A 17911-nucleotide genomic window follows, 5' to 3' on the forward strand; every position below is an offset into this window, starting at 1 on the left:
CGTCAACAGAGAGAGGCCAAATGCTCAGTGAGATGAGCTATCGCTGACTGAACTTTTTCTTGCCTCAGGCGGAAAATCCACAATGATCCTCTCCAATTCCCTCTAATAAATTTATTTATTTCATTTGTGTCCCGCCTTTTCTCCAAGGAGCTCAAGTTGCCATAAAAGATTCTCTCCCTCTACAAGAGTGGAGACCCCCCGGCCCACAGGCTAAATTTGACCCACCAGTCCTCCACATTTGGGCCACGAAGCCAATTTGGGAAAGCCACACACATCCAACTTCAATGCATCCAACAGGACATTGCATAGGGTGCTGCTGGAATTTGAGACCCCAATATCTGCCAGTGCCCCGTTCACCATCAAAGGAAAAGTCCATCACCTTCTGAGGGAGTCCATTCTACTGCAGAATGGCTCCTGCCCATCAGAAAAGCTCTTCCAGGGGTTTAGACGGAATATTCTTTCTTGTAATTTGAAACCCTCTGGAGCTGCAGAAAGTGAGCTTGCTCCATCTTCCATGTGACAGCCCATCAGGGATTTGAAGATGGTTATCATATTGCCTCTAAGTCTCTCCTCTTCTCCAGGCTAAACATCCCCAACTCCCTCAACTGTTCCTCATAAGACTTGGCATCCAGGCCGTTGAGCATCTTGGTTGCCCTCTTCTGCACATGTTCCAACTTGCCAATGGGCCGGTCCACACTTAACTTCCCCCCACCACTTCTTTCTAGGCACGGATCTGCACTTTAAAGTGCCGTATCTGAGCTTTTTTTCATTTTCATCTCCCCCCCCCTTAATGCTGAATCAGAACAAACAGCAATTTCTGAGCAATGCCTTGAAACTATGTTGTTGTAGAACACGAGCGTTTTTTTAACCTTATTATGTCTGTATAGTTTTATCTCAAAGCATCTTCTTCTGTGAACAGATGCCAATTTTATGTTTTGATTCATATATTCCTGTCTTCTCTGTAGGCCAATAAAGGTTGATTGAATTGAATTGAAACAGCAATTCAGGTTTTCTGCAGATTGCTGTTTGTTGTGATTCAGCAGTAAAACATTGGGTATGGGGGGAGCACTCAGATAAGGCGCTTGAAAGTGCAGACCTGGATGAATCCAATAGCCTTCTTAAACTGTGGTGCCCAGAAATGGACACAGGACTCCAGGTGGGGTCTGATGAAGTCAGCAGTTCTATTACTTTACTTGATCTGAAACACTAGACTTCAGTTGATGCAGCCTAGAATTGCATTAGCTCTTTTTAACTGCTGCATCACAGTTGAATCATATTAAGCTTGCGGTCTCCCCCATTTTTTTAGCTGGAGAAACAATCTGGGTTGACGCTGAGAACTTTTGCATGCAAAATGGATGGCTTGGCCATGAGACCTGTTCCTCACAAGCACCCCACACAAAACTGAGATTTGTCTGGGGAGGAGGGTGTTTTCCCTGACCGGAAAACATGCAGATCTTTCCGCTTCAGCAATAGAGCTCCTACTTTCAGAGCTCAATCCTATTTCCCAAAATTCGGAAGTAAAATAATGCAAAGCAGCCCTGGCTTAAAAGGGGAGAATGACTTTCTTAGAAAGGAATTCAAGGCGGTTGGCTTCAGAGACAGCAGGCAAGAGAATCCCCAGAAGGGAGGGAGGGGAAGGAAGAGGAGGAAAGGTGAGGATCTTGAGGAAACGGGGGCAGTACAGTATTGTCTCTTTGGGTGCAATACTTTTTGTACACTCAAAATGCTGGCTCATTAGCTGAACCTCTCCCCCTTCCCCAAAAGACTCCAGATTTCTAGCTTTGGGGGGGGCACAAAAAAGGAGAAAGAAAAGAGCAGCTAAGTGAGGAAAGCAGTTGTACACCCCAGTGGAAACTTTCAGAGAAAGCCACCTATTGCTTTCAGTCAAGGATGGTCACATCTGTCAATTCTGGACAGTTTCTCAGTCTTGAGGTCAATTCTCCACATTCTCACATCAGCTTGAGAATTTTTTAAAGGAAAGGTTCACATGAAAACCCACCAGCATTTTAATGCAAATGTAAACTGCCCCGTGATCCTCGGATGAAATGAGGTATCTTCAGGCACTGAATTCCACCCAGCCATTGGGGGGGGGAGGCTTGTCATGTGACATCACACGGGCAACATACACATGATGTCACATATGTTGGGAGGAAGCCGCAACGCCCGGCGAGGCCCTCCACCACCGCGAGGCCAGGTGGGGCCTGACCCCTCAAGACTGGGGGAGGGCTCAATCCCATCCCCTCATACTTGTGGTGGGCTTATTTCAAAAAGTCTGAATGGGGTGGGCATAGGCGCCAACTCCAGGGGGCCCTGGCACCCATAAGATATCTGCTGTGGCTGCCCGGCCTCCACCACTGCTGCTGCTCACCACCACATCTGCCAATTTGGGATGGGCCGGTTAAATTGGGACACTTGAGGAGTATGCAGTCACTCAACAATCCAAATGTTCCCACAGGCCTAAAAAAGGTTGGCAGCCCTTGACGTGGATATTTCTGAGCTAGAAGGGTCAATGGTACAGCTGAGTATAAGGAAGTTTCCTAGGAGCATAATTTTATCACAAGTCGATTTGTGGGGTCATTTAAAGCACTGGTAACAATTGGGGGTGCACTGCCAGCAGAGGAGGACGGACAAAATGCTTCTGAGAACCAGCCATGGCGCTTGGGGGGGGGTGGCAGCAGGTGGTCATTCCTGAACGAAGCAATCATGATAGGCTTGGGGTGGGGGGCGGGGGGGAAGCGGAGCCAGCCTCAAGTCTGAGGTATGCATGGCTGAAGGCATGGGGAGTATCATATGTTATATACAGCATTTTGGACTGCACCTCAAGCGGCTAAATAAGAAGAATACATTGCAGTGGCCTTCCCCAACCTGGGGCCTTAGGCTGCAACTCGTCCCATCAGCTCTCAGGACAGGACAGTCAATGATCAGGGAGGATTCAAACTGCCAGCAAGTCAGATTTTCTGAGGGACACATGGTGTCACAGTGGAGGCACATGAATGCCACCATAGGGGTTTCCACCGCCTGAGGCAGCGGCCTCACCCCACCTAATGGCTGTGCTGGGACAGCACAGGAGTGTTTGGAGGATTCAAATGGGGTGAGAAGCATGCACACCACCTTAATATCCTTGAAGGAAAAGGTGACATGCAAATAAAAAAAAGAAATAGAAGTCGTCATCCCCCTGCCAGCAACCTATCCACATAGAAACACCTTGAATTATCGCCTTCCAATCTCTTCCTTCAAATGCCTTCTCAGAATCATTTCCCTCCTTAGTCCAGGAAATATCGGCTTGACCCTCTCCCCGCAAATGAAACAAAACCAATTTCATGAAAGTTGTTGTGGGTGCTATTTCTAATTACTGCAGTAGCCTAACCAGCTAACCTAGCAAGTGAATTAGAAGAGACAGTCAGCTACAAACACACTCCACGCCCTTCGGCAGGTTCAGTCGCTCACATGAAGACATAGGATGGGCAAGAGAGGAGAATAATTACAGGGTTGTCTCAGCGAGAAGTCCTTAAAACAATGTCAAGACCAGGAATGGACGACGTGCGACCCTCCAGAACTGGGGTGAGGAACCCTTTTCAGCCTAAGGGCTGCACACCCAGCTAGGCAACCTTCCAGGTGTCACATGCCGGGGGTGGGTGGGCCAGAGGCAAATAATGTGAATTACATCTTTGCACAGTGAGGTAGATTCTGTACATTCCCCCTATCTATCCTGCACCCAGGCAAGCAAAGAGGCAGCCTCAAAGGTTAAGGGCACATTTCAGCCAGGAGGGTATAAAGCAGGTTCGCCAAGGGGGCTGTGGCCTGGGGAAAGGTCCCTCCATTCCCCCCAACCCACTCGCTGCCCAATAATGCAAAGTGAACTACATAGAACCAACCAACACACATAGCAAGAGCCAAAAGGCAAAGTTTACTTCCAGAAGAAGCACTGATCTATGGGTGGGGGCGGGGGGAGGAGGCTGGGTTGCCAACACCGAGTGCTCTAAGCTCTAGATCTAAGTATTATCACATTTCTTTTATTAGCTGCTCTGCACTTCGCTTTTATGGAGCAGTGTGGTTTTATAGGCGGGTGGTACTGGGTCATTAGCATGGAAGGCAGTGTTCCTCCCCCCCCCCCATTTTCCCAAGAATGTGTGTGTTAATAGGTTTAACGAAACACATCACAGGTTCAGTGCAAAGCAGGAGGAATACTTAGCTCATATCTTTCTTAAGCTCTTTGTCGGTCTGCCTTATTGAAAAACGAAAACACCATAGTTCAGTTGGTTAGAGCAGACTTCCTCAACCTCAGCCCTCCAGATGTTTTGAGACTACAATTGCCAGCATCCCTGACCACTGGTCCTGCTAGCTAGGGATCATGGGAGTTGTAGGCCAAAAACATCTGGAGGGCCGAGGTTGAGGAAGCCTGGGTTAGAGTGTAGTGCTGAGAACACCAAGGTCACAGCAAAGAATGGGGACAAAACCAGTGCTAGATGGTTCAACCTGTCCCTGGCCTCTCTATTTTCCACCACACTGGTCCCAATGGGCAACAGCAACCACTGAATATATCCAAGACTTGATAATAAGAAACTGCAGGAGAATTGTTTTTTTTTGTTTGTTTGTTTTAAATGTCTGCACCCCAGCTGCACGCAAGACCTGGACTTTCAGTTTTCCAAACTAGAGGTCAGCTTCACCACCAACTTTGCAGGATTGGAGCGTTTGAGAGGGGTGGGGGAGGGAGTTAAGACACCTCAAAGGATATCAACTTTGAAGCACAGAGGGAGACATGTTGCTCCCCCACCACCCAAAAAAATGCTACACACCAATGAATATAGCTAACTTTTTATCTGTCTTCTCAAAGTAGAAAGTGTTTTGTCAAAAGGACATTAGCGTGGGCAAATCCATTCTTCCCCGCCCAAACTTGGGGAAATTGCAACAGAAGAGATTCTCTCCAGCTGTGTTGGCAGCAAAGGTGGAAGGCAGATTCCCAAACAGCTGCAGCCCTGAGAGACCCCTAGACATTGGAGGAGAAACCCATTCCATCTCTTCAGTCTCGTCCCTAAACTGTGTTTTGGTCCCGCTCCAGCAAAACCTCTGCAGTCCTCTCTGCTGGTGGGTTGAGGAGACGGATGCAAGTTAGATTCTCACGACCTGAGCAGCGATGCAAGGGCTCTTCCGCTCCTCTTGGTCCTTGGAGACCTTCTGCTGGATGCACAAACGCCCGTAGGTGCCCCCTACCTGGCCTTTTGTTAGCCGGCCTGGGTTCACACAGACACACCCAAGGACATCCTAGGGATGGGCAGGAAACAAAGGGAGGGGGGAAGAGACATTAAAAACAAGAAACAGGCTCCCTAGTCAGATGGGAAGGTATCATTAGGACATACTGATTTTAATCTCCCTAATATGGGTGTAGGAACTGTCTTGCCAGATCAGAAAAATCTGTCTAGTCCAGCATCCCAGTTCCAAAAAATGGGGGCAGCCAGATGTTTCTCAGCACTCACTAGCTGGGTATGGCAGCAATGGCTACCCTTCTATATAAATCGGTTCTTTATTCAGCCCCATGAGGACTGGAATCTTACTTTATTTTTAGAGCTGTAGCTCAGTGGTTAGATCAATTGCTTGGCATGAAGATCCTTGGCTCAGTCCCCAGCATCTCCAGGCAGAGCTGGGGGATACTCTCTTGCTCAAAACCCTGGACAGCACTGCCAATTTGTGTGGAGAACACTGAGCTAATGTGCGTAAGGCAGCTTGGAATGTGTCCCCTCCCTCCATTGCCCTGTGCCCAGACAGCTTCATTTCCCCCCAACCTTGATAAAGTATCTCAGTTCCGATGGAGTGATCAGCACGTCCGGCGTGACAGGCAGGGCTGCGTATTGGTAGAAATGTTTGTAATCAATGTTCATCTCTTCCGCGGGAGGGTAGAGTGGATAGTAACTGCTCAGGAATTAAAGAGAGAAGGAAAGATCGCGTTACCCCTCCCATTCCGCAACCCGCTCCCTCACATACATTGACACGCCCAGCAGCTGTTCCTCTCCCCCTTGGGTACCAACAGGATGCCAAGCTCTGCTTTTCAACACTGCTGCCAAGTTCAGTTTGCATGTGTGTGTTTCTGCAGTCTCTAAATTCAGCACCTTAAAGGCACCGTGTTCCAAGGGGTGTTATCACCATGTTTCCAAAGTGTTGGGAAGGGGAGGAAAATAAAGGGAGTTTGCCAAATATCATAGAATCACAGAGCTGTAGAGTTGAAAACCTCCAAGGAAGGAGAGTTCACCACCTCTCGTGGGAGTCTATTCCCCTGTCGAACAGCTCTTACTGCCAGAAAGTTCTTCCTGATGTTTAGTCCTGACCTTTGGACTTGGCGTGCATGGCTTGACCCCCCCCAGACTCTGGACTTGCCGCCAAGTAGGCCAGGGGTTCAGGACACATACAGCTTGTAAGGACAAAATACAAATGGCAATAATGTCGAGCCTGGAAAGATCCCAGCCAACTGGCTACCCCAGCCTCTGGTTTTTCCCTTCCTCTCATCTCCACGGCTACAGATGTTGCGCTTCTTTACAATACTACACGTAATCATGCAATGAACCAACTTTATTTTAAGGGGCAAGGCCACAGCTCAGTGGCAGAGGCCCTGCTTTGCAAGCAGAAAGTCCCGGGTTCAATCCCCCCCAGCTTTTTCCTGGTAGGGCTGGGAAAGACTCTGCCTGAAACCCTGGAGAGCGGCTGCCAATCAGTGCAGACAGTACTGAGCTAGATGGACCAATGGAGTTGCTGTGATTTGAACCCAGGACTTTTGGCAGGCAAAGCAGGAGGCCTCATGCTGCCAAAGGAAGAAATGAGGTCAAGTCTTGCCACAAAAGATACCTGGGAGCAGGGAGGGTTTGTTTTGCTGCAACAAAAGGAGCTTACCTCCTCTGAGTCAGGATGTGCTTCAGAGTTCGGGAAAAACGGTCCAAGACATTGGAAGAACTAGGACAGAAAGAAAAGAGAGAGGAAGGTGGCAAAATTAAAAAGAGGGCGTGAAAATATGTATTAAAAATAGAACCAGTACCGAGCCCCCTCCCATATCTGCTTCTCTAAAACAGACTCCCTTTCAGCCTAAAATAAGTCCTGAGTTGTCATGAGGATAAAATGGGTGGGGGAGATGGAAGATTTAATAATAGGACTGCTTAGTTGCATACCTTAATTATTTGTATTTTAATTTCTGTGTAGATGGGTTTTCATATTTTGTAAAACTGCTTAGAAGCCTATTTTGCCAAGTGCGATTAATTATCATCATCTTCTTAGAAATGACTGGCTGATGTAAAGATTTCATCCTTAAATGGCTTCAACACATTAAACCTTAATTAAAATCAAAAGGTTTAAACCTGACCCTCTTAAATCCAACCCAGACACGTACACATACCAGGCAACATCAAGTCAGCCACCCGCAGGATATTTAGACTGCTACAAACAACAGCAAGGGTGTGGAACCTTTGCCCCCCCGCCCATGTTGCTGAACTACAACTCCCATCAGCCCCAGCAAGCATGGCCAATGGACCAGGGATGATGGGAGTTGTAGTTTGGCAGCATCTGGAAGCCAAAGACTCCCTTTGCACCTGATGTACAGGATAATAAACCTCAGTCATCACGCGCGCACACACACACACACTCCTCAAAATACAACACAAGTCAGTTCCCTGGCATTTTGGAAACATCAGCCGGCTTATTCCCAGCGGAAGCTGCTTCTGTTAGGAATATCCCACCCGTCCCCTCTTGGGAAAATACCGTATTTTTCGCCCCATAGGACACACCGGCCCATAAGGCGCACCTAGTTTTTTGGGGGGGGAAATTATTTTTCCCGCCCTGGCGCGGGGCTGGGGAAGCCCGAGCTTCCCCCGACCCCAGAACTGGCAGCTCTCCGCAAGCCGTGGGAGCCCAGCGCCGGGCTCCCACGGCTTGCAGAGAGCTGCGCGAAGCCTGGAGAGTGAGAGGGGTCGGTGCGCACCGACCCCTCTCTCCAGGATTCAGCGAAAGCCTGCATTCGCCCCATAGGACGCACACACATTTCCCCTTCATTTTTGGAGGGGGAAAAGTGTGTCCTATAGGGCAAAAAATACGGCACTTACTTGTTCCATAAAATTCATATACTGCACAAGTGTAAAAACAAAAAACAAACAGACAGACAGACAAACAAACAAAAACAACATCTGCAGAACTTAGCAAAGATGTCTTATTATTTATCTGCAGTGTTAGCACCCCAGCCTTTTCACCAAAAAGTGTTTCAGAGTAGCTTGTAAGAAAATCCCTGCCTTCAGGCTAACAAACAAGATACAGCATATGAGGAAAAGAGAACAGGAGGGAGGAGGGACGCTCAAGCGAAACATGCCAGTAAGGGATGTGCTTTGGGAAGAGGGGCTGCAGCTTGGAGGGTCTGTTGTCCGAGGGTCAACTAGAGGCCTGGGGGGCTGGTTTCAGCTGCTAGGTCTTAAGTTCCCCAGCTCTGCCCCAGCTTGAATATGCAAAGGCTCCAGGCTTCCTATTCTCAGGAGACAGATTCAAGGATCTTGAGATTAAGCCAGAGAAGGGAAGTTCTACATTTTTTTTTTTTTTGGACGTGTTTATCTGCCAGTTCTGCTATTCTAAGCAGGATTTTTAAACAGCTTTTGAAAAATTCAGCTAAAATAGGCTTTAGCAAATTTTCTGTAAGCAGCCATTAGTATTTATATAGCTAAAAGGTGGGCTATAAAAATGCTTTCATAAATACATCAGGCACTGCCCTATGGACTCCCGCCACAATTTATCAGGGAAAGAAACTTGAGATTGGTTTAGGCTTGTGGTTCTGAACAGAAGCATTTTTAAAGATGCCAAATCAATCTTTCAATTGACTGGCCAGCCACACAAACACACAAACAAACAAACCCTTCCCCAGCCACTCTGGGCAGCTTCCAACAAAAGATTAAAAATACATTAAAATGTGTATTCTGCTCTCTGTCGTCATCATCGTCATATTCATACCTCAACTTGGTTGCCCTAGGCACTCTGGGCAGTTTCCAACATAATAATAAAAAAGCCAGCAAAACATCAAACATTAAAAGCTGAAGAGTTCAAGGAGATGTATGTGGAGGTCCTCTACCCCCCAGTTATCTTCACAAACACCCCGTGATGAAGAAAAGGTGGCTGGATGGCTGGCTCAAGATCACCCAGTGGAGCTTCATGGCTGAGCAAGCCCAACTCTCCTAAGATACTGCAGGGATAGGAAGGATGGGGAAACACATGAGGCCCTCCAGAGGTTATTGGACTACAATTCCCATCAGCTACACTGGCTGGGGCTGATGGGATTTAGAGTCCAACAACATCTGGAGGTTCCCCCAGGTTCCCCCACTCCCTGAGATGATGGACACACATACAGCAAGTGGATTTTATAACTAGCAAAGCAGAAAAAAACAGAAAAGAGGCCTCTGCGTTCATATCTTACCCTGCTGGTGTGGTCCATGTATGTGTGCAAGGGAAAGACTCATACGCTTACATTACATTATGTCAGAGCTGGCCCTCTGCCAGCCTATTGTAATATTCGAAACTCTGCTGCAGTTGAGAGGGTTTTTTGGCAGTCGCTGTTAAATCACCCACAAAACCAGCTTAACGCATCATGTTTTTGTACCCTCCCCCCTCCTCCCGTGGAGTCCCAGCTAATACTCATAAATTAAAAGCTCTCTGTTGTCTGAAGGCACGGCGACTCACCAAAACACGGAAACCCTGACAAAAGGGAGTGCGAAAGCCAGGCATGACACACACACACACAGACACAAACAACACCACGTCATCCGTGTTTTGTATGCAATGGGCAAAAGAAAAACAAAGGCAACCCAACAAGTCCTCCCCGATATAATAAGGGAGAGAGCTGGGTGGAAGAACAACAGGACAGGAGCAAACGCCTTCCTTGGCAGGCGAGAGATTGCTCACGGCACCTTTCGTTTTGCTGGTTTCTAGTCCACGTGACCCCAAAAATACAGGGCAAGGTAAAAAGGCAATAAAGTATGACCTTAAATTAATAGCTTTTCATCCAACTCCCATAATTTCTGACCACTGCCCATGTGATGGGAGCTGTGTCTTCATCTGCCCCACAGCTGACGCCAGGTGTAGGGAAGGTGGATGCAGTATGGGAGAAAATGCACTTGTGGGCCAAATTAGGGACCATTTGGCAGGCCCAGCTAAGGGTCCAGAGGTCCTCCACCTTTTCTCTAATAGTTGTGCAGAAGTGGGGGGATTTCAGCAGCATGACATGTCATAAATCTGTGGGGGCAGAGAGGAACTTGCTCCAGCCACAAAATCACTCTTCTGTGCAGCAGCTGAGAAGCCCCCCTGCCCTTCTCTGTACCAACTCACTGTGAGAATATAGATATTACTTTCATTTCACAAGATTTATATACCGCCTAATTAAACAAGAAAAAAGACCTCTAAGCGACTTACAAAAGACAATCTAAAGTTTTCTTCAAAACATACCAATGAAAGCAAACATTACAATTTTTAAACTTCTTTTAAAAATCAGTCATTTAAAAATTATACTTATCAAAACCACAAATTAAAATTGCATGACAAAATTACACATCTGGGTAGCCTTGCCTAAAGAAATTATTTTTTTAGCAAGCACTGAAAACAATACAGCAAAGGTAACTGCTAACATCAAGGGGCAGGGAGTTCCAGAGATTAGGTGCTGCCACGCTGACGGGTTGATTTCTTGCAGATGTGGAACGAACACAATGTGGCACTTGTAAAAGTGCTATTTCTGCAGATGGAAGCAGGTTGGGTGGGCACAGATGAGATGAGGCGATCCTTCAATATTTTTTGAATCATTAGATCCTAATATTCATCAGGGAGGCATGGGGTGGAAAGAGAGAGGAGACAAATGCAGCCCCCCTAGAGATACAACATTACTTTCCTGACTTTATTCTGGAGAAGAGCAATCCTCTTTCCCCCCAAATGAACAGTCCCTGGAGATCTAAAAATAATAAAGTCAGCACTGAGAAGACAGTTATAAGAGCCAACTGCCAGCTTTCCTGGTATTTCAGGGCAAGTTTAAGGAATTGGTTTCCCTGTTATGGGAAGTGGAGGAAAGGCAGCAGAATTTGAAGCTCCTGAGAGAGAGTCTAACTGGACTAATTCAATTAAGATATTTTTGGCATGTTTTGGCTTTTCTCCTCCAGTGAGGGAAGTGTTTGAGGTAGTTTCCTTTGAAGGAGGAAGTGTGAGGTGACGTCAATTTGCCCCTTCCCTCTCTACAACATGGGTCAGGGAGACAAACTTCTACGATCTACAAACTCCCCCACCCCAATCTCCACTATGCATTTAAAGTGGTGTGACACCACTTTAAAGAGTTATGGTTTCCACACACCCCACCAAAGAATCCTGGGAACTGTAGTTTATTAAGGCAGCTGAGAATCGCCAGGAGACCCTTATTCCCCTCACAGAGCTACAGTTCTGAGTGGCTTCATAATCAACCCCTCTTTCCCAGGATATTATTATTAATTCAATTTATATAGCGCCCTTTATCAAAGAGATCCCTGGGTGGTGTACAATGTTTAAAGCACATTACAGAACACCAGTGATAAAAACATAATAAAAAGCATACAGACAGACAGCCTAATAATAAAATGGTCATCAAAATAACAGTCCTCTCTCCCACAGGTCATAGATTATAGCCATAAGACTGGGTAAAGAGGAATATTTTGGCCTTGCGCCTAAAGATATTGTAATGGTGGCGCCAGGGGGAGAGCATTCCACACTAGGGGAACCACCACAGAAAAGGCCTGTTCTCTTGTTATAAAGTAACATGACAGAAGATGACAATGTGAAGGAGAGAAGGCCTGGGCTGGAGAGAGAGATTCAAAAATTTTAACCCACTATACTTCCAGAGGACATATAACTAGTGTACAGAAATAAAATATTAAAAAATACAGGTCATGAACAGTACTGAAGCATAAAAACCCAGAAATTAAAAACTTCAGGAAACAAAAAAACAGGCCAGTTTGGGATAAATGAATGGAAAGAGCCTAGCTGCAGAATCAGGCCCACCTGGTGCCATATCCTGTTCTCATAGTGACGAACCAGAAACCCCAGTGGGAAAACCAAAAACAGAGCATGAGTACACCATGCTCTCCCCGCTTGCGATTCCTTGCAACTAGTATTCAGAGGTTTATCAAGGTAGAACATAAACTTATCCACCATTAATTTGTCTAATCCTCTTTTTAAATTCCAAGTTCAGTTGTACCGCAGGCTTGCATTAATCGCGTGATATAGGCGGTTTTAGTTTCAGCCCCTTTCTTAATTATCCCTAGCATGGAATCTGCTTCTTTCACACCGGAGACACCTTTGTTGAGTTATCCACTACACCTGAAGGTCTCTTTCCTGGTCAGTCACCACCGGTTCAGACCTCATATGAAATAAAGATTTTCAGTGACCGTCAGAATCATAATGTTGGGGCTTGTTTCCCTCCTGAGGGAAGAGAATTCCGGAGAACTGGTGCCACAAGGCTAAAAACATGACTTCGAGTCGCAGCACGCTTTTTGCTCAGATGTGTGACGCCATCAACAGATGACGATGGCGCTGACTGAGAAACGGGGAGCTGTCTCCCCATAAAAGAGGAAGAAAAGAAGAAAAACACATGGTGAAGGGAAAAGAGAGGATGTGACACAAACCCTCAAGGCAGAGGATGACTGCGATGCTTGATTTACTTAATGACAGGCCATGGGTGGCTGGCACCAGCCAACATCTGAGGCACGCCACTTGTCAAGAGATTTTCTCAGGAACTTCACTTTGAAATGAGACTTTCTTTCTTTCTTTCTTTCTTTCTTTCTTTCTTTCTTTCTTTCTTATCTTGTCTGGAGATCAACCCGTCCAGATGATTGATTCATTGGCTAAGACAGAAGGAACTCTGCATACACTCAGGAGCACCATATTTGGGATGTAGGGAGCCAGACCATTGCTCCCTCGGTATTGCCTATACAGTGGTACCTCGGGTTACATACGCTTCAGGTTACAGACTCCGCTAACCCAGAAATAGTACCTTGGGTTAAGAACTTTGCTTCAGGATGAGAACAGAAATCGTGCTCTGGCGGTGCGGCAGCAGCAGGAGTCCCCATTAGTTAAAGTGGTGCTTCAGGTTAAGAACAGTTTCAAGTTAAAAACAGACCTCCGGAATGAATTAAGTACTTAACCCGAGGTACCACTGTACTGCTCTCCAGATTTTCAGGCAGGGGACCTCTCTAGCTCTTCACCTGGCACCTAAAAGGTTTGCCAGCCGAACCTCCCTGGGGAGAGCATTCCCCAAATGGGAAGCAACTGCAGAGAAGGCCTGTTCTTGCATTGTCACCCTCCAAACTGCTCCTGGAGGAGGCACATGAAGAAGGGCCTCACAGAATGATCTCAGGGTCTGGGTAGGTTCATATGGGGAGAGGCGGTCCTTGAGGTGTTATGGTCCTCAACCGTTTAAGGCTTTATAGGTCAAAACCAGCAGCAATTTGAATTGGGCCCGGAAACTAATTAGCAGCCAGTGCATTCGGGCCAGAATTGGTGAAATATGCTCAAACTGTCTTGCCCCGGTGAGCAGCCTGGCTACCAAATTCCATGCCAGCTGAATTTTCCGAATTGTTTTCAGGGACAGCTCTACATGTAACGCGCTGCAATAATCTCACCTCGAGGTTACCAGAACATAAACAGCAGCAGTTATCTGGACAGGGGCAGCCTAAGGGCAGCTAAACCACCAGCCACAACTGATGGAAGGCACTCTGTGCCACTCAGGCCACCTGAGCCTCAAGTGACAGCCAAGGATCCAGGAATACACCTCCAAGATATGTACCCTCTCCTTCAGAGGGAGTGTAACCCCATCAAGAGCAGGCAACCTCCCAGCCATCTGGTCTGGGGAACCGCCACTAACAATGCCTCAGTCTTAGCTGGATTGAGCTTCAGTTTATTAAGGACTGAAAACTTCTTCTGGACTTTTTGGCATGATAGAGAAAATGAACTTGTAATGAATCCATCTGGATTCAAAGATTGGAAAAAAAATTGGCTTATAGAAAATAGTACTATATTTAGAGGACAGAGAACTCAATGTCTGTCTGTCTGTCTGTTTCTTTCTTTATTTTCTTGTTTTCTCTTTTTTCTTCTGCTTCTTTTTAGATTATATTTTTTAAGCATTTCTTTTACAGTGGTACCTCGGGTTGCATACACTTCAGGTTACATACGCTTCGGGTTACAGATTCCGCTAACCCAGAAATAGTGCTTCAGGTTAAGAACTTTGCTTCAGGATGAGAACAGAAATTGTGCTCCGGCGGCACAGCAGCAGCAGGAGGCCCCATTAGCTAAAGTGGTGCTTCAGGTTAAGAACAGTTTCAGGTTAAGAACAGACCTCCAGAACGAATTAAGTACTTAACCCGAGGTACCACTGTATTTTGATATAGTATATTTATCTTTTGATAAGTATCAATAAATATATTTAATGTAAATACAAAAAGCTCATACCGTACAGAAGTTACATGCAGCCTGTAGCGCTATCAAAATTAATAACACGGTTTCACTGTAATGTGCGTGCTGTAATGTGCGTGCGCACACACACACACCTCCAAAGGGTTTACAGCAGAAATGTGGACTGCACTTTGGAAGGCGCTAGCAACTTAAGAGGGAATTTTGTGTGACATCAAGCCACGTGATTCCACAGCTCAGGGCTGACATTTCTTTCGCTCACAGACCGATGACACTTTTTGGATTCTGAATCACGCCTGATTCATGCTGTGTCATTCCCCCCCCCCTGCCATTATCACATCTTTCACGCTCACAGCTGTCTGAAGATCAGCAGATATCCTTTAAAAAGGAAGCAGAAAATTGCTCAAGGAACAATGACCACACCAAGGAGCTAAATCCAGCACCAAACCACAGTACCTCCCAGTATGAATGCAATCTCAGCCAGCAAATGGATGTGTTTGGGGGTGATCCCTTCATTTTAATGCTGGGGATTTAAGGTTTTTGAACAGGGGTGGAAAAACATATGACTGGGGGCGTGACTGTAGGCCTCTCTCAGTCCCCTTAGGACTCTCCCCACGGCCCTCACTGGGCCTGCTCCACACCCTCTTTGAGGGTTTTGGCCTCGCTGGAATGTGTCCATGAGCTATGGCAGTGCCTTTTATCTGTGTAGATGGGGGATAGAAAAGGGAGTGTAAAATTTACATATTTTTTTTTTACTCAATTCACTTTTGCCTCTGGCACCACCCAGCAGTCGTGTGGCCCCCTGGAAGGTTGGCCAAGATGCAATGCGGCCCTCAGGCTGGGAAACACACACACACACACATACATACACACCTCATGGTTTTAGAGTTTAAGAGCATCCTGCATTGCAAGGGGTTGGACTAGATGTCCCTTGGTGTCCCCTTCCAACTCTACAGTTCTGCAAATCTACACCCCTGCTTTGAACATACCTGCTAATTTCTTCTGAGCCCATGTGAAAGACCAGGTCCACAGAAGTCAAGCCAAAAACCACACCGTTGATCTCCAAGGTGCAGGGGTCAGAAACGAAGAGAACCCTCTGGAATTGGAGAAAAGGGGAGAGAGGGTTTGTGCAGGCTGACCAAACAGCTCCCAAATCGGGCATTCAAGGAGAAAGCACGGCAGAAGATTTTATTTTTATTTTTAAAGCAGGATAAGGGTCAGGGCCTAAAGATATGAGGCAGTTACAAAGCTCTTTCCTCACTACTTTGAGGGGGGCGCAGAGAGAAGAGACACAGCACAGCCCAGGGATTCTCAGAGTTTGAATACCAGGTCAGAATCATACATTTTCACGTAGCCTCAAGAGAATTGTTTTCATGGCTTTGGTCTACTTCCCACCTCCCCACACACACTAAAAATCTGTAAAATGGGACCAAGGTAGACTCTACCTTATAGATCGCTACAAGTGTTTTGCTATTAACTCCCCTCAGTTACCATATTTACTCGAATGTAATGCGGCATCGAATCTAATGCGCACCCCAATTTTCAAAATCTTGAAACCAAAAAAGTCTTTGTTGGTGAATGTAAATGCACCATCAAACCTTATGCGTGCCCTAATTTTCACGACGTAATTTGGCCAAAAAAGGTGTGCGTTACATTTGGGTAAATACAGTATTTCTTCATCTGCCACATCAGTATCCAATACCACAAAGGGGGAAGAAATGGGGATAATCCCGGTTTATCCACTGCAGTGTAGTGGTTATGATGTCAGACAAAGGCTGGGGAAGACCTGGGTACAAATTCCCATTAGGTCATGAAATTTCCTGGTTGGACTTGGGCCAGCAACATTCCCTGTGCCTTGAGTCTCACAAGGCTGTTTTGAAAATAAAGTGTGTGTGTTAGAAGCCTACACACACTGCCCTATGTGTGTGACAAGGGTTAAGATACAACTCTCATAGAGGGCTTATTTCCTTCTTCCTCCTCCCCCTTTTCTAATTTTCTCTTTGCTTCCCACCCTTCCTTCCTTTTTCACTTTGTTTCCTGCTTCCTCTTTTATTTTTATTTAGATTAGTTTGACTTTTATTGTATTCTAGATTGAAAAGTTTCAATTTTAAAAATTTATTTTATTTTATTTTTTTAAAGGAGGATTCATGGAGGATAAGGCTCTCTGTGGCCATGTTCAACTTGCACTGTTGGCGACAGTATGTCCTGAAGTATCCGACCGCTGAGAATCACAAGCGGGCAGCTCCTGCTTGGGCACTTTTTCCAGAGCCATCTGGTAGGCTACTATAAGAACAGGATGCTGGGACTATAGTGGGCCTTTGGCCTCATCCTGCTGCAGCGCACTTCAGACGCTCTTATGCCAAGAGTAGAGTAAAAATCCTTCAATAAGCAAATAAGGCAAGTAAGCAGGTGTGTAAGGAAGGGACACATTCAGAAAGGCCACCAGCAAATTTGGTTCCTGGTGGGTAAAGCTTAAGCTGCTCCAGGGAAACCCCCGTATTTCTGCAGCAGAGTAAATGACGCAGGACTTCCTGCCAAGGGGCTCCGACTGGGAATGCGCTCTATGCTTCCTCGGAAAGCGCTATAACCAACACACACACGCAGCTGGACTCTGGGATAGCTGAGAAGCCCTTTGCTGCCTAAGATTCTCCATCTCTATCCAGAGCCTTAGAACATAAGCCTATTCTCACAGTGGCCAACCAGGTGCCTGAACACAGGAGCTGAGTGCAGCACAACTCTCGACCCCCCACCCACCCGCTTGCAATTCTCAGCAGCTGGATTTTCAGAGGCAACCTGCCTCCATGAGTGAAGGCAGAACCGCAGCCTTGCCTCGCCCTTCAGCTACACCCTGTTTCTCTTCTTTCTCCAAGCTCAGGGAAGGAGTCCGAGGGCCCTTGTGGGAGGGAAGAGTAAGGCTCTTAAATTGTGGTTTGAGTACACAATACTGGGCTGGATGGGCAGGGATTGGGAAGGGCGGTAGCTCAGTGGCAGAGCATCTGCCTTGCATTCAGAAGGTCCCAGGTTCAATCCCTAGCATCTCCCCAGGTAGTACGGGGAATGCCCCCGTCTGAAACCACGGAGAAGGCAAATCATAGCGTAGACCTACTGCAATGATTGGACCCGTGTCAATTGATCTCAGTGGGTCAGCTCTGAGTAGAGCATAAAACTACATAATTAAATGCAAATCACCTTTACCTATCATTGCCAGGTAGGTGATGATGGGAATCGTAGACCAAAAACAGCTGGAGACCCAAGCACTGATCTAAACAGAAGACTTTTCAGAGTACAGCAAAGAGCTCATCAGCTCAGATAAACACACTTTTTTCTTTGTGGGGAAAAGCCATACAGGCTTCCAGGTCTCCCCACTACCCCATACCAAACCTGAGAGTACACTAAAAGCACCTCCAAACTCCCGTCAGGAGGGAGAGGAAAACACCAGGCTTTGCCCAGAAGAGCACAGTCTACAGCAGTGCAAACACGGTGC

The 17911-nt window shown here is 46.6% G+C and overlaps 1 protein-coding gene across 1 annotated transcript in view; it reads right to left on the minus strand.

The window, feature by feature from the left end:
- Positions 1–4803: 4803 nt before the first annotated feature.
- Positions 4804–17911, minus strand: part of POLA2 (DNA polymerase alpha 2, accessory subunit) — a 30170-nt gene continuing 17062 nt past the window's right edge. The window contains exons 15-18 of the mRNA XM_053368332.1: positions 15417–15523; positions 6880–6939; positions 5781–5907; positions 4804–5262 (exon numbers count right to left, since the gene is read on the minus strand). Of these exons, the coding sequence (XP_053224307.1) occupies positions 5110–5262; positions 5781–5907; positions 6880–6939; positions 15417–15523 (447 nt within the window). The 3' untranslated portion in view covers positions 4804–5109. The remainder of the gene's footprint in view (positions 5263–5780; positions 5908–6879; positions 6940–15416; positions 15524–17911) is intronic.

Source organism: Podarcis raffonei, chromosome 16, assembly GCF_027172205.1.
Source record: "Podarcis raffonei isolate rPodRaf1 chromosome 16, rPodRaf1.pri, whole genome shotgun sequence".
NCBI classification, from domain to species: domain Eukaryota; kingdom Metazoa; phylum Chordata; class Lepidosauria; order Squamata; family Lacertidae; genus Podarcis; species Podarcis raffonei.